The sequence below is a fragment of the Phocoena phocoena genome, chromosome 15, assembly GCF_963924675.1.
Source record: "Phocoena phocoena chromosome 15, mPhoPho1.1, whole genome shotgun sequence".
NCBI lineage: Eukaryota > Metazoa > Chordata > Mammalia > Artiodactyla > Phocoenidae > Phocoena > Phocoena phocoena.
The window spans coordinates 1,545,269-1,561,377 of record NC_089233.1 but is presented as its reverse complement, the minus strand read 5'-3'; the positions used below and the strand labels follow the sequence as shown (position 1 = coordinate 1,561,377).

Here is a 16,109-nt window from a genome sequence, read left to right as displayed (position 1 = left end):
AGGCACCAGAAAAATGTTGTTCAGCCACACCTTTGGCTTTCTCTTCAAAGCACGCTTTCCTGACAGTCTCCTAATTTTACCATCTTTTGCAATCTAGATAGGTTCTTTTTCATATAACTGTAGGATACAGTCTAGCTAAGCTTTCTGTCACTATATAGCAAGATCCCTTTTTCATACAGTTTCCAACAACATGTTCCTCATTTCCTTCTGAGCCCTCCGTAGAGGTGACTTTTTTTTTTTTTTTTGCTGTACGCGGGCCTCTCACTGTCGCGGCCTCTCCCGTCGCGGAGCACAGGCTCCGGACGCGCAGGCTCAGCGGCCGCGGCTCACGGGCCCTGCCGCTCCGCGGCATGTGGGATCCTCCCGGACCGGGGCACGAACCCGTGTCCCCTGCATCGGCAGGCGGACTCTCAACCACTGCGCCACCAGGGAAGCCCCAGAGGTGACTTTAATGTCTATATTGCTACCAACAGTCTGTTTATGACAATTAGGTACCACCATCTAAAATGATGTAGGTTTTCTGTACCACAGTTAATATCCATATGCCTAGTAACAGTCTATTCAAGGCAATCAAGGCATCTTCTATGACACTTCTCAAAATTCTTCCAGTCTTTACCTAATTCCAAAGCCAATTCCACATTTTTGGATATTTGTTATAGCAATACCCCACTTCCCACCACCCGTATCAGTATCTTGTACTTTTTCATTGCAGTGTTGCAATCTATTATTTGACTATAGCAATATGTTCATCCAGTCTGTTGTTAATAGACATTTGGGTTATTTCCAGTTTTCAGCTATTTGCATGTGGCTTCTAGGAATGAGCCTTTTTTGGTGGACATATGCTTTTATTTCTCTTGGGTAAATGTCTGGGAGTGGGATTTCCTCAAGGGTTATTCTTTTCCCACTCTTGGTCCACTGTGGACACAGCCAGATTCCAAGCTGCTTCTAAAGGCTGGTAGGTTATCCCTTCGTTAATCCTGATTTTATCTAGGAAGTTCAGGTCCATTCCCAGGACCTAAGCCTTCCTCTCCTATTGCTTTAACCCAAGTTCCTAAGACCTTTATTATTTCTGAAAGCCCTGTGAGCTGTTAGCTTCAGCTTTTGTTCATCCCTGTAACTTAAGGTTCCCGCTATATCTGGCACCTTTTCTTGCTTTTGACTGCAACTATGTATTAAAAACAGTTTTGGGGGTAAAATATTACCTAGCATTTCTATATGTTTGGGGAAGAGGGTGAATATACTTCTGCATCAGTTCAGACCATCACAAGAAGTCTCTGATTTAGAACTTTACCTTTGAGGGACAGCTTTTTGGAGCAAGTAATATTGATATATCCATTTTACAGGTGAGCAAACTGAAGGAAGTCAAGTAGCTTGTCCAAAGTCGAATTCGGACAGCCAACATGTTTGAGATATTTAAAGCTTCCTGGGGCTCATGAAGGATGGGAGCAAACCCCTTTACTCCAGGTAGGAATTTTAGAATGGATATTTGAGAGGTACTGCCTGAGAAGGTAACTCATAATGTTACAGGAGGATTTGATTTCATGACCTTCACAGTATTAAATGAGATGATACTGGTTCAGCACTTAGCACACTGCCTGTAACATAGTAAGTGGTAAAAAAATGTTTGGGGGACTTCCCTGGTGGTCCAGTGGTTGGGACTCAGTGCTTCCACTGTGGGGGGCACGGGTTCGATCCCTGGTCAGGGAACTAAGATCCCGCATGCCGTGTGGCATGGCCAAAAACCAAAATAAAGTTTGGGACTATTGATATTATTAGTTAATTAATTAATTTATTTATTGGCCATGGCGTGTGGGATCTCAGTTCTCCCACCAGGGATTGAACCTGTGCCCCCTGTAATGGAAGTGCGGAGTCTTAACCACTGGACCACCAGGGAAGTCCCTTGATATTATTAATGAAATTATTGTATTTTTTTCTGCTTTTACAGTCCTTCCCCTTCCCCACAGTATGATTTACAGAGCCATAAGCAGCTTCCCTACCAAGCCTCCTAAAACAAGAGGTTATGGGTGGGGATTTCCCTGGTGGCGCAGTGGTTACGAATCCGCCTGCCAACGCAGGGGACACAGGTTCCAGCCCTGGTCCAGGAAGATCCCACATGCCGTGGAGCAGCTAAGCCCGTGTGCCACAATTACTGAGCCTGCGCTCTAGAGCCCGCGAGCCATAACTACTGAAGCCTGTACGCCACAACTACTGAAGCCTGCACGCCTAGACCCCGTGCTCCGCAACAAGAGAAGCCACTGTGATGAGAAGCCCGCGGACCGCAACGAAGAGTGGCCCCCGCTCGCTGCAACTAGAGGAAGCCTGCGCGCAGCGACAAAGACCCAGCACAGCCAAAAATAAATAAATAAATAAATAAATAAATAAATAAGAGGTTATGGGTGGACCAGAATATCCTGATTAAGACTTTGAAGATAAATTGCTAGCTTTGTAGCACAGGGGAAATGCCACAGGGGCTATGGGGATGGTCTCTGGTACCGGACAGCGTGGATCTGAATCCCAGACCTTCTGTCGCCTGGCTCTGGGGTCTTAGTGTGTTGAAGCTCTCTGGCTGAACTGGAGATAATCATACTTCTATTTCCTAGATTTATCGTGGGGAGTTGATGCGTTTCTAAAGCAAAAGCATGTATAAGAGTGCTCAGTGCGTAGCAGGCACATTCAGTAAACGTCAGTGTGCTTAGTATTCAGTGCCGTTTATCAGACATTCCTGGCTTTCTGTCTTCCGGGGACATGGTAGTGTCCCACTTGTGGCTCGCTAGAGCCATGACACAAGTTCTGGCCAATGAATTTTGGGTAGAAGCGTTGTGTGTCACTTCTGGGCCAGAGCAGTTCAATGCTCCAGAGTACTTTCCCTTTGTCAGGATGGCAGAAATTCCAGATGGTGGCTGCCCCCTTATCCTGGGTTTCGGGCTGACGAGGATGAACATAAACCTTCGTTGTCTCAGGCCTCTGAGATTTGAGATTGTTACTGCAGCATGATTGAGCCTCTCCTGACTAACATGTGAACTACTGTTAATATTTCTAGGATATACTCCTCAAAGCATTTAGTAACTCTTTTGAAGGGTCCTTAGTAGGACTTGGAAATGCTTGCATTTTTGTAGGATAACTGACGGTAGCCCCTATCGGCATGACCCCCTGTGTAGTGCGCCCCAACTTCAGTGCTCTGCATTCCGAGTTCTGTCAGTTTGCTTACAGAGTTCTCATTTTCCTGAATGGAAAGCAATAAAAGTGACTGCGAAAACATTAACAGTCTTAATGTAATTGGATTCTTGCCACTAATCAAAGGGTTTTAAAAATCAGAGATTCCTGGCTCCCCTGGTGGCGCAGCGGTTAAGAATCCGCCTGCCAATGCAGGGAACACGGGTTCCAGCCCTGGTCCAGGAGGATCCCACATGCCACGGAGCAACTAAGCCCATGCGTCACAACTACTGAGCCTGCACTCTAGAGCCCGCGAGCCACAACTACCGAAGCCCACGTGCCTAGAGCCCGTGCTCTGCAACAAGAGAAGCCACAGCAATGAGAAGCCTGCGCACCGCAACGAAGAGTAGCCCCCGCTCGCCACTAGTAGAGAAAGCCCACGCACAGCAACGGAGACCCAACATGGCCATAAATAAGTAAATGAATAAATAAATTTATTTTAAAAATCAGAAATTCCGTTTTCTATTTACCATTTCCTGAATGAAACAGAAATAGTATAAGGATTAGGCTTCTCTGGCGAGGATCTAAAGAAGTTACAGGCAGGCATACTTCAGTGCACACGCTTCCCAAGCGCTCTCTCACCGTTAGAGATATCTGGCAGTGTAGCCCACAGCTTGTAAGGACTGAACTCCCCCTTCTGGAGGCATTCACAACCAGTCGCGTCGGAACCAGTGGTTCCTTTTTCCTTCCACAGCACCCACGTTTCCAGCCCCAACACCCACTGCACTGTGTGTGGTGTGAGAATCCTGTGTTCTGCTTCTCCATTCAATTCCAGCAGGAACTTTGGAGGGTGGGGATGTCTCCTGGCTATCTCTGTGTGGCGTCCCTTACTCTCCTCTCTCATGCCGTAAAAAATTCCATACCTAGCAAATGCTCAGGAAATGTTTGTGAGAATAAAACAAACTTTCAACTTAGAGCAGTGGCTGCACCTTAGCATCATCCAGGGAACTTTAAAAAAAAAAAAATCCTGTTACCGGGCCATACCCGAGACCAATTAAATCAGAACTCCTGGGGGTGGGCTTCAGGCCGAGTATATTTGAATGCTCCCCAGGTGATGAGTGCCGCCAAGATGCAGGACCACTGAACTGGAGGCCGTGTGACCATATGTCAGGGGTGTTAAAGTAAAATAATAAATGTCATGTGCTGTTATTCTTGAGTAATGTCTGACTTTACACTTGTTTAATGCTTCACAGCTTTCAAGGTGCAGTGAATGTTTAAACATTTAATAAAGATCTTCTAGTCTAGCAGGGGACAGAGATATGTATCAGATAATGCCAGGAAGTTAGAGGGAGGTGGGGGTGGGGGTGGGGGGTGGGGGTGGGGTGGGGTGGGAGGGTGGGGGAATGTGTGTGCCCCAGGCTTGGGAGGGGAGAAAGTGCCGTGCACAGCATTCGATGCAAAACCAGCCTAAAGGAAGCCCATGGTGGCAGGAGGAAACGGCATCCCGCTGTGGCCTGGGAAAGCTGCTGCATGCCCACCTGTGGCAGAGGTACACCGCTTCCTCAGTTGTGCTGGGGCCGAGGATCGTTGTTGGTGCCGGCCCACAAAGAGGTCCGGTAGCTATAGCAAGGAGGACTAACTACCTGGGGAGACTGGGGCCCTTCCTAGGACCCTGACAGGAACCCTGGGCTCTCGATCGCAGTTACCAACTCCCTGGGTGTTTATAGGTGTCCCAGTTTTAGGAGGTCCGAGGTCCGTCCTTTTGAAACCAGGCCCTCCCTAATGGAGCCCTACCAATCGCTCCAGCTTCCTCTTCTGCTCCCACTTTTAGCCTCGGGAAGACCACAGCGTTTGCAGCTGTGTGATGCCTCAGGGCCTTCGTGCCTGCGGGGACCCACTTCCTCCTTCTCCTGCTGAATTCCTCATTCCTCCAGCCTCAGCTCAGGCTCTACTCATCCTGGGATCCCTTCACCCCGGCAGGGCCGGGGGAACCCTCTTGTACGGCGCTCCCACAGCCTTGTTTTGGAAGTCAGGACACTGGATCCATTCGGGTCGCCCGTCTGTCCTCCAGACGGGGAAAGTACCAAATGCATCTTTGTATCCTCAGCACCCGGCACAGGGCCCGCCTGGCCTCCAGGCGACAGTCAGGAGACCTGAGTGAGTGAGCCAGTGAGTGAATGAGTAAGAGGGTGGTAAGTGAACGAACGACTGAATGACAAGGTGGGTAAATGAGCGAATGAGCTAGTGGGTGAATGAATGAGCGGGTGAACGAGTGGGCGGACGAGAGGGTGCGCGTGTGAATAAATGAATGAATGAGTGGGTTGCCTGAGTGAGGGCAGGTGGGGACTGAACGAGTGGGCGAGGGTGCCGGCAGCTAACAGGCGGGCCGGAGCGGCGGACGCGGGAAGGCTGAGCGCGCGCCCGGACCGCGCCACCTGCCCTACCCGGGGCAGTGTGGCCTGGGCGGGACGGGGCGGGACGGGGCGGGGCGAGGCGAGGCGAGGATGGGAGTGGGCGTGGCGAGGCGAGGATGGGAGTGGGCGTGGCGAGGTCGGGCGTGGGCGTGGCAGGCCCTGGAGGGCGGGGATAAGCTGGGAGTGGGCGCGGTAGGCCCGGGTGTGGGCGGGGCGAGGCCAGGCAGAGCCCTGGCGGGCGCGGAGGAAGTCACGTGGCGCGCGCTCACATGACTGGCGGCGCGATGGACCTGCTACCCGCGGCGCCAGCAGCTGCAGCGGCTGAGCCGGAGGCAGACGAGGAGGCGGACCCGCCGGCGGCAGGTATGGCAGGCACCCACCAGGCCCCGCGCTGCTCCGGCCAGCGCCCCCCGAGACCCTGAGGCCTTCGGTACTCTTCCTGTCGGCGGGCGGCCCGCGCCCCGCCGGGTTCCCCCTCCCACTCCCGCGTCCACGCCCAGGAGGGCGCGTGGCCGCGCGGCCCAGGGCCGGAGCACCTGTCCGGGTTTGCGCCTCGCCGCGCGCTTCTGCCCGCGTCTCCCCGGGACTGTCCGGGTCCCTGGGGGCCGCAGGGCCCGCCCGCCCCGCGCTTCCTCCTTGCCGGCCTGCCCGCCGCGTGGGGCGCAGTCCCAGGACCTGCCGGGTCTTGGCAAGAACTCTGGCCGCTCAGGACTTTAGTGTTCTCGAACGCCAGCCTTTCGTGTTTCTCCCTGAGTGCTTTTCTTAGCGGATGAGCGTGAGGCGTGCGTTTTCTAGGACGTCCCTGTTTAAAATGGTACCCCCTCTAGTCTTCTAACTGGAGGATAGATGAAGGTGGGTGTTGGCGTGAGTTACTGCTGCTTCTTGGGGGGTGGCGGGGGCCCAAGGTTGGAAGCTCCGGCTGGGCCGTCTGGCGAGGTGTCCCTGAGGAGGCCATGCTTAGAGTTCTGGAGGGCTGCTAGACACTGGATTCATTAGGGAGAAAAGAGGCAGAAGTGGAGTGAAGCTGCTGGGGTTAGGGGTGGCGTTGCGCCGGAGTGGCCCCATTGGCATGAAGTCCCTTGGTGAGTCTGCGTCTAGGGAGCAGTCCCCACCCCGCCACCCCCATTGGTCTTCAGTTACTTTTCCTTTCTCATGTAACTGTGTAAGGAGAAGCATGTGATGGCTCTTGCTCGTGGTTAGAACACTTGCGTTCACGAGGTCACACGTTCGAGCCCAGGTGGGCCAGTCGGCCCTCCTGTACCAGGGCCGCACGCTGGGCTCCCAGCGTTTGGGTAGGAATGGTTCTTCCCCCAAGGCTTGTAAGGCAGCTCAGAGTTCCTGGATGTGATGGTTACTCAGGGGTCTCTTTGCAGGTACAGGGACAGCCCTGACTGTTCCTGCAGGGCTCACCCCCTGTTTGCTATTGTGGTATCATCTACCACAGCTCTCCGAGACTGGCAGCGGGCCTTCCTTGGGGCCGTGGTGATTTTATTAGCCATCCTGGATGGCAGGTGAAATGGTAGAGGAAAAAAACCCCCCAAAACTCTACAACCCAGAGGCAAGTGACTTGTCCACCGTGGGCAGTGTTAAGGGGGCATGTCGTGGTGTGGGTGGTGTTTGGAGGGGCTGGAGTCAGAAAATACAAGTCTTTGAGAATGAATTTTGTCCAGAGATGATATATGTATCTCTCATGCTTTAGCAAAGGTTTACTTTTGACTGTTGAAGAAGCAGTGGCTTATGGGTATACAGCGAATTTCCTCTTCTCTGGTGTTCTGTCCACACAGCCAGAGCCCACCGTTAGTGTTAATCGTGGGGATCGCGGGGGTCTAGGTCTTTGTAGCAGCTTTGGGATTGTCAGGAAAAATTGTGTTCACTGTGGTTTTCAGCCTTAAATTAAGGGTCTTTTATATCATATTCTAATCCCTGGAAGCTTAAGCTATAAATGATAACTCCCTCCTGACAAATTGAACTTTCAGTTGTGCAATACGTGGACAAACACCCAGAACATTATAGATTAAAGTCTCACCCCATTTGCGATCACCTCCTCTTACCAGTTTGGGATGCATCCTCTCATCGCTCTTTTCGTGTCTTATACATATGTGTACTCAGACAACGTACACCTCCTTGTGTGCTGTGCCCGTGTTTCCCTAGTGTAGTGTGTTAGTTTTCTACTGCTGCTGTAACAAATTACCACAAACATAGTGGCTTAAACAGCAAAAATTTATCATCTTACAGTTCTGGAGGTCAGTAGCCCCAAACAGGTTTCCCTGGGCTAAAATCCAGCTGTGGACAGGGCTGCGTTCCTTCTGGAGGCCCTCGGGGAGAAGGCGTTTCTTGGCCTTTTCCAGCTCCCAGATGCCTTCCGCATTCCTTGCTGGAGGATCCCCTGGCTCCAGCTACCGTGGCCACACCTTTCTTGTCCTGTCACCTCTCTGATTCTCTTTCTTTTGTTCACTTCTTGCACTTTGAAGGACCCCAGCATTACATTGGGCGCAGCTGCTAATCCACATCCTTTGCCCTCCTTTCACCGGCAGCTCATTAGCAGCCTTCATCTACACCTTTAATTGCCCATTTACTGTGGAATCTAACAGCTTCACAGGTTCCAGGGCTTAGGAGGTGAGTACCTTTAGGGGCCATTATTCTGCCTTAGATACCCGTAAGGAGTGGAATTGCCGGGTCATAGGGTTGCATATTTTTTGTTTTAACAAATCCTTACAAATTATCCTTTCTGGTGGCTATTACCAATTTATACCTGTAACAGCAGTGCATCTTTTCCCCATAACCTCGTCACCATTTCATACCATTTTTTAAAAAAACTCCCTTCAGCATTGGAGAAATTAAGAACGTGTTTTATTTTTGTTTTAATCTCTATTTCTTCGATTTTCAGTGAGGTTTAGTTTCTTATAATACTTTGACCTTGTGTGGCCTTCTGAAACGATCGTTCTTATTTTTTGCCCATTTTCTTAAGGGATTGTTTTTTTTCTTTGATTTTTAGCAGTTCTTTTTGTATTTTGGACATAAACCTGTGGTGGGTTTTATATTAAAATCATTAACTATCAAAATATCTGACTGGAACACTCTGTTTTCTGACTGTGCAGCAGGAGAGTTTATTTCAGGGCTTGTTTAGAGGTTACAGAGCTCAATGGTTGTGCCTTAGAGGGACAAAGAATGAGTGTGATATGTGCTTGATTGTCTAATCTGATTTTTGCGATTGCATCATACACGGATAAAAAAAATATAGACAGGTTACCACTGTGTATCCCAGCCCTGCTTTCCTACAACCCTGCAGACCTAAACTTGGTTTTTATTTATTGATTGATTTATTCATTGGCCACTCTGTGCGGCTTGGGGGATCTTTGTTCCCTGACCAGGGATTGAACCCGAGCCCTTGGCGGTGCCAGTGCCTCATCCTGACCGCTGGACCGCCGGGGAAGTCCCCTAAACTTGGTCGTTAGAACAAGGGAGAATCATCTTCACTTCCATTGGAGCGCCTCCTTGGACGGTACTCCATGCATCCCATTCGGTTAGGAAGCTCTGAGCCGTTTGTCTTCCCAAACCTCTGGCTGCCGCCTGGTTTTCTGTGGGGTCAGGCCTGACCTCTGCTCACCCTGAGCGCCTCCGTGGCCGGCCGCACCCTCTCTGCGGGCCTGCGCGGTTTCCCCGCCCCTGTGCTCCCGCCACCACCCTCGCTGCTGCTGCTCTGCCTGTACACGTCTGTTAGGCAAGTCGTGAGCTGTCACTTGAGATGCGTGCGTTTGACGGATTAAATTATACGCTTAAAGTACCATCTGCATCGGGGCAAAAAACCTTCCTGTCCATTCCTCTCCCTCCGTTACACACATTGCCGTTGTCAACTCCTGACCGGCAGAAACCAGTCTTTTTCTTTACATCCCAGTAGCTAGAATAGTGTCTGCTTTGTGGAAAGGGCTCTGATGTTGGAAAAGAATTACAGGTTTTTTTTTTCCCCCGTGACATGCGGGATCTTAGTTCCCCGACCAGGGATCGAACCTGGGCCTCCTGCAGTGGAAGCTCGGAGTCCTAACCACTGGACCACCAGGGAAGCCCTAGAATTACATTTTTATTGTCAGTGTTTTTAGGATAGAATCACATTTTAGTTTGGTAACAATGGTGGCTATGCAGATATTATTTAAATCGGTGTTAATGGTCTTTGAACTCCGTCTCTTTCTCCGTTTCACACACACACACACACACACACACACACACAATTTGCAAGGTAAAAGGTGTCCATTTGAAGAAAGAGGAACTGAATCACTATTACGTAGAACACGTTTTGCCAGAATTTGTGGTTAGCAAGAAAGTGATGTGTTCCGGGTTGGGGAATTCTGTTTTGGTTTATTTTTTCCTTCCTAAGAAAAATGCACCAGAAAAAGAGATGTCTGGCCTGCGGTGTGCTGGGGTGATGGGGAGGGGCTGGAGTGGTGAGATGCTGGAGAGATGTGAGCTGCCTTCTGTGGCCCGCGGTGCATGTTAAGAGGAGCTGCCCTGGTGGTTAGAACCTGGGGCAAGTGAGCAGACAGGCGGCCCGGACCCTCGGGAATTCGAAGAGCTCGACCCTTGACCATTCACGTTACCCTCTGAAGAACTGTAGCGCTTTCATCCTTTGAACGTTTTTGTTGTAGAATCATTCAGAAGTCATAGCCAGACTTGGGGTAGACGTTCTTGGTGAAGGTACCAGTATTAAAACCTCACGTGGGACAGGCGGGCGCAGGAGGGCCCCAGACGTGACCTGTGAGTTGAGCTCTAGGGGAAGCTGAGGCCACACTTGGCTCTATTTCCTGCTGGCCAGGTTGTAGGAGGACACACGTGTCCTTGGGGTGTGTGGATAGGCATGTTGGCGGGGGCGGGGGGGGGTCATTCAGCACTCTTAACTCAATTTGGAGTATGTTTGCTAAGTAAAAGGAAAGGGAAATTGCACGACTGATGAATTCCAGGGAAGCTTGGTAGGGACTGGAGACACATCTCTGAGAAGTACATTTACGTGATTTTCCGAGAGTCTTCAACCTGATTTGTGCCAGTGAAGTTCTCTCCGATGAGTCTATGAGTGGACTGTACGCAGAGCAGTAAGGTTTCACGTGGTATGTGATTTGGCACTTCGAGGAGAATGTTGCTGTACAAGTAAGACAAGCGCAAATACAAACGTCTTGCGAAAGGGAGCTCACCGGTGAGCTGGCAGCTGCTGCGTTTAGTACGTTTCCTTTTTTCCTCTGCGCACGCGTTTGACACAGTTAACCTCAGGGTGTATTTACGTTTGGTTTGTTAGTCTGTTCGTCTCGCTTAGCGTTAGTCTACACCACTAAGAAGTTTTCATAATTCTGTATTTGATGTCTGTGTAATAATGAATCAGGGAATGTACGTTTGTGCTTTTCAAGTGCTAACGTTGTAAAATTTGAGCCTTTACGTTGAATCAGTATTAAAAAAAATGTCCTGATGCTTGCACTTGGTAAACAAAGTTTCTCTCCTGCTAAACTAGTTCCCCAACCTAGAGGTGACTGCTGCTGTCAGCTGTGTGTGTTGAATCACAGTTTTAGTAAGCTCAGTTGGTAGGCTTTGAGAGCTAGGGAGACGTCCTTAGGTGATCTCTGCCGTGTCCTGTTAAGTGACCTTTTGCGAATACAAGTACTGAGTCCCAGCACCCTCCACTGAGGATGTTGAAAGAAGCCAGAGAAAATACATACCGTGAGACTCCTCTTTATATTAAGTTCAAAGCCATGCAGAATTAGACTCTGCTTACGCAGGTGATGAAAGTATAAATGAAGAGCGGGTGAAATGGCGTGGAAATGGGGCTGTGGTCGCCTCCGATAGGAGAAAGGAGGGTCTGCGAGGTACAGGTCATGGGGGCTTCCAAGATCCCAGCCATCTTTTAATTTTTGACCTGGATAGTGGTTCCACATGTGTTTGATACATAGTTTTGTTAAACTGTCCATAGACATTTTATACCCGTGTGTGTGTGTGTGTGTGTGTCTATTTCACAGTAGAAAATGTTGGGGGAAAACCCAGTGTGTCCCAAATCCTGAGACATTAAGTGGACTTGCTAACAACACAGTTTGACAAGCAAAGGTGGGTGCTGGGGATCTCGTTTTAAAACAGTTTTGTGGGAGTGTTGGTCTCCCTCAGTTTTCACTCTCGAGTTAATATTGGAGGTGTATTTATAATGAAATGCATGTTTTGTTGAATTGACATCCACTCCTAATCTCCCTGGCTCTGCTGTTTCCGATGTCTGTGTCTGGGTAGTATTGGCGCTGGCCCGGCCTGCTGGCGCGTCCAGGTGTTCCAGTGGCCCCTGGGACCAGCAGGCAGGAGGACCGAGACCCCAGGGCCGCTGGCATCTGTGTGGCAGCGGGAGGGATGTCTGGGAAAGTCACCTGCTGTTGGAAGTATGCAGCTCTGGCAGAGGCCATCTGCTGAGACAGAGAGTCAGGTGATACTCCTGACTTAGCACGGTTAATTATCTTAAGAACAGTAATTTCACCTCCCAGCTCCGGAGAAGTTCCAGTCCAGGCCGGGGGTGCAGGGATTTTCCAAGAACTGGCCACTCACTGCTGGGGTTTCGCACGAAAGGGAGATCTGAAATTGGGTTATCAGCTCTTCAGGACCCAAGGACGGTCTGTACGTGTGCGGGTCTTTATCTCGTGATAGCTTCTGCACACTGAGTGTCCTTCCTAGGACGGACGGTGAAGTAGGGAGTCTTGTGGGAGTTTCTGCAAGAGGTTATAGTTTGCCTCTGCCCCGTGGAAGGGACCCGTTTCCCCTGAGAGGGGCTCTGCTGGGCGCACCGAGTACCCCATCCTCTACCGCCTTGCCGGGAGGGAGTTGTTTCGCGCGTTCTTTGCAGAGCGGCGGCGTTGTGTGGTAGCTGTGATGACTAAGCCTTTCAGAGCACCTGCCGTGTGCCAGATGCCCTTCCTCGTGCCTGACGTGTAAAGCAACTTAATCCTCTCAGTAATGCTAGGAGGCGAGGCGTCTCCCCTCCCCTGCTTTACAGATGGGGAAACCGAGGCACGCAGAGGCCGTAAGTTGCCCGGCACCTACAGCTAGCGGATGGCGGAGCTGGAGCGCCGTCCGGCGCGGCTCCGGCCCCCGGTGGGAGGGCTGCCCCGCGGACCCCTTTCAGGACCCCGTCTGGAGGCTTCGCTCCTGACTGCTGTAGCCCGTGCCTCCCGGACGGAGAGCCTTCTGTCGTCAGAGGGTTTTTCTGAGGGGAGAGGTGGCTCCGTGAGCCTGTGCTCGCAAAGAGCACCCGAGACCTTGTGAGGCGTCGCGTTCTCTCTTCAGAAAGGGAGCGTCAGCGCCGGGCAGCAGTGAGGGTGCGAGCTTGGGCCTCAGCCCTGCACCCCGTCTGCTGAGCATCCCCGAGTTCAGTCCCGGGAGCGGGGCGTCGGCCGGGGGCTTGTCTCCAGCTGGCTTGGGCGTGAAAGCTCTCAAAGAACAGATCGCGTCACGTGCGTTGCGACCCACGGGCCGAGTTCCCCCACCTGTTTGAGATGCTGAGATCACCCTGGTTCACCGGTTTCCGAGTTCTGGGCAGACAGGCACTGCGTGAGTCCAGTCTTCGTTGCCTGGAAACTAGGTCTCCACCATTTAGTGCAGAGGTTTGATTGTGGGGGGAAAACTGACTGACTGTTTGCTTTCTGTGACATTTTTCACGGCTCCTAATTTGTTCATGCCAGTTTCCGAGGCCTTCCGTGTTCTGGTTGATTAATTGCATTCCTGGTCATTTACCCCGCAGGCAGCTGGAAGGCAGGGGCCTTTTTTTTTTAAAAAAAATTAATTTTATTTATTTATTTTTTATACAGCAGGTTCTTATTAGCTATCTATTTTATGCGTATTAGTGTATATATGTCAATCCCAATCTCCCAGTTCATCCCACCCCCTGCTCCCTCCCCAGGCAGGGGCCTTGTCTCACTCCTTGTGACCCCTTGTGTGGATCAGTAAGTATCTGTTTCAATGGATTTAATTGTATGTCACTTGGCTTGTACTGTCGGGTGATGGCTTGGAATTTTATTAAAGGGACCGAATGAGGCTGCGAACGCAGGTCCTCCGTTTAGCCTCCACTGGGATCGAGACACACTGAGTCTGCCAGATATCCTGGAGCATGTTCACTTTCATGTCTAGAGACCCTAGGAAACGTGAGTCACTTTCAGACGGAACCACCCAGGCCTGGGAGGAGGTTTTTTAAAAAAAGAAAACCAAAGCCAGATTGAATTTAGTTAAACAGAGATGAGTATTCTTTGTGGAACTTTGAACTTCTACTTTGTGAGTTATTCCAAGATTTCCCGAGTTAGCTAAAGTAGTATTCTTTTTAAACTCTGGAAAAAGTCCCTGGACCTCCCCACATGAAAACATTCCAGAAAGGAGAGACCTAAGAGGCTTTTCGAGGGAGAGACTCAATGAACCCTTTCAGAAGCAGGTTTGGTGAGATTCACGGAGAAGCAGGGGTCCCGTGGCTGCCCTGCGGGTTCCTTTTGCTCCAAGTTGAGTCAGAGGAAATCATCTGATAGGTGACTCCTTTCGGGACTGGGCTTCAGTCTTGTGACGTCCTAAGGAAACAAACCAGTGATTTTCCCCTCTCTTTGTGCTTTGGCCCCTCGACTCTCCCTCGGGAAGGAATAGCCACTTTCGGCCGGAGAAGCCCCATTTGTGTGAACGTGAGTGATTCACGTCCCTGGAGGTCCCAGGGGCAGTCGGCGCTCTGGGGATTCCCAGCAGAGTTTAGGGAGTCACATGTCAGGGGACCCAGTGCTTGAGGGAGCCACGTCCCCTGGCCAGCAGTTCATTCGCTGTGTGGTTTCATCTGGGCACAGGTCCTGTAAAAGCCAGCCGCGTGCTAGATGCCTTCACGTATAAACATATATTTAACATTCTTGTAGCCAGCCAGTAACGTAGACGGTATTGTCCTCATTTTAGAGAGGAGAAAACTGAGTGCAGAGAGGTGGGCGGCTCACTCACAGCAGGGTTTGCACTGAGACCCTCTGACCCCTGGCCCAGGTGTGGGGTGTGCCTGCCCCTGCGCCTCTCCTCGTTGTGGGCCTCGAATGAGGCCCTGTGAGTTAAGGAGGCAACAGGGATCTGGTGTCATCGGGTAACCTGATGCGAGTTCAGGCCCCACGTGTCACCTGGCTGACTCTGACCAGGCAGGCGGGCCATGCTGCCGGCTGGGCCTCCAGTTTTCACGTCTGTGAAATGGGGTCACAGTACCTACTTAGACTGTTTGTAGGACTCAAGAGGTGTTCTGTAAGCACCCAGAAGGTTCAGACACTGGTCATGGCCCTTGCTGTAGTGGTGGTCGATACGGCACACAGCCGTCCGGGTGACCGTCTTCTTCCCTGCCTTTGAATTCCTGGGAAGGGGTAGAAGAGGGGAAAGCACTTTATTCAGGGGAACCGGACTGGTTTCTTAGCTCTCAGTGGCTGCTTCCACTTCGACTGACTTGCAGCTTCAGGCCACCCCACGGAGGTCCACAGGGTCCTGAGTGTGGCCGCTTGAAGTTTCTGTGGCAACATCACCAGCTCAAATTTTCTTACCTGTGCCTGAAACCCAACCAAAGGATGTCACAGGTAGATGGTATTTTCCCTTCTTAGCAGACCCCTTCTTTAAGATTGCGAGCTGTGTTCCAGGCACAGCGCTGGGGTGGGAGGATACTTAGTTTGTATTCACAAGAGCTAGAGAGAAGAAGAGAAGGAATTCATAAAGCGTTTTTAAAAGCTTTATTGAGATACAACTCACCCATTTCAAGGGTACAGTTCAGTGGTTTTCAGTGTGTTCCAGGAGTTCCGCAGCCTTCGCCACAATTGACTGTACAGCCCTGTCATCACCCCGTACCCGTTAGTCGTCACTCCCCATACCGCCAACCCCCGCTTCCCCCAGCCTAGACGACCACTGCTCTTTCTGTCTCTGTAGATTTGCCTGTTCTGGAAATTTCATATAAATAGAACCATATAATTTGTGGTCCTTTGTGACTGTTTCACTCAGCACAGGGTTTTCAAGGTTCATCCGTGTTGTAGCGTGGGTCGGTACTTCATTTCTTTTTATGGCTGATTAACATTTCGTTGTATGGATAATTCACATTTTACTTACCCATTCATCAGTCCGTGGACATTTGGGCTGTTTCCATGTTTTGGCTGTTATGACCAATGCTGACGTGAACATTCATATACAAGTCTCCGTGTGGGCATAGGGTTTCATTTCTCGTGGGTGTACACCTAGGGGTGGAATCATTGGGTCACATGGTAACCCATGTTTAACCTTTTGAGGAACTGCCGGACTGTTTCGCAGCAAACTTTGAGGGTTCCGGCTTCTCCACATCCTCACCAGCATTTGTTATTGCCGTTTTGATTATATCCATCCCGGTGGGTGGAATCTCACGTGGTTGGTCATCTTCTCATGTGCTTGTTGGCCTTTTGTACGTCTCCTTTGGAGAAATGTCTATTCAAATCCTTTGTCCATCTTTAAAATTTGCCTTTTTTTTTTTTTTTTTTTTTTGGCGGTACGCGGGCCTCTCACTGCCGTGGCCTCTCCCGTTGC

General features: G+C 50.7%; 1 protein-coding gene and 1 non-coding gene across 2 annotated transcripts in view; one reads left to right on the top strand and one right to left on the bottom strand.

Annotated features, from left to right (window-relative positions):
* Positions 1 to 5,836: 5,836 nt before the first annotated feature.
* Positions 5,837 to 16,109, top strand: part of SNX8 (sorting nexin 8) — a 39,041-nt gene continuing 28,768 nt past the window's right edge. The window contains exon 1 of the mRNA XM_065892985.1: positions 5,837 to 5,930. Coding sequence (XP_065749057.1) covers positions 5,837 to 5,930 — 94 coding nt within the window. The remainder of the gene's footprint in view (positions 5,931 to 16,109) is intronic.
* On the bottom strand, positions 9,555 to 9,627 carry TRNAW-CCA (transfer RNA tryptophan (anticodon CCA)). The gene has a single exon. It is a non-coding gene; the product is annotated as a tRNA-Trp (tRNA).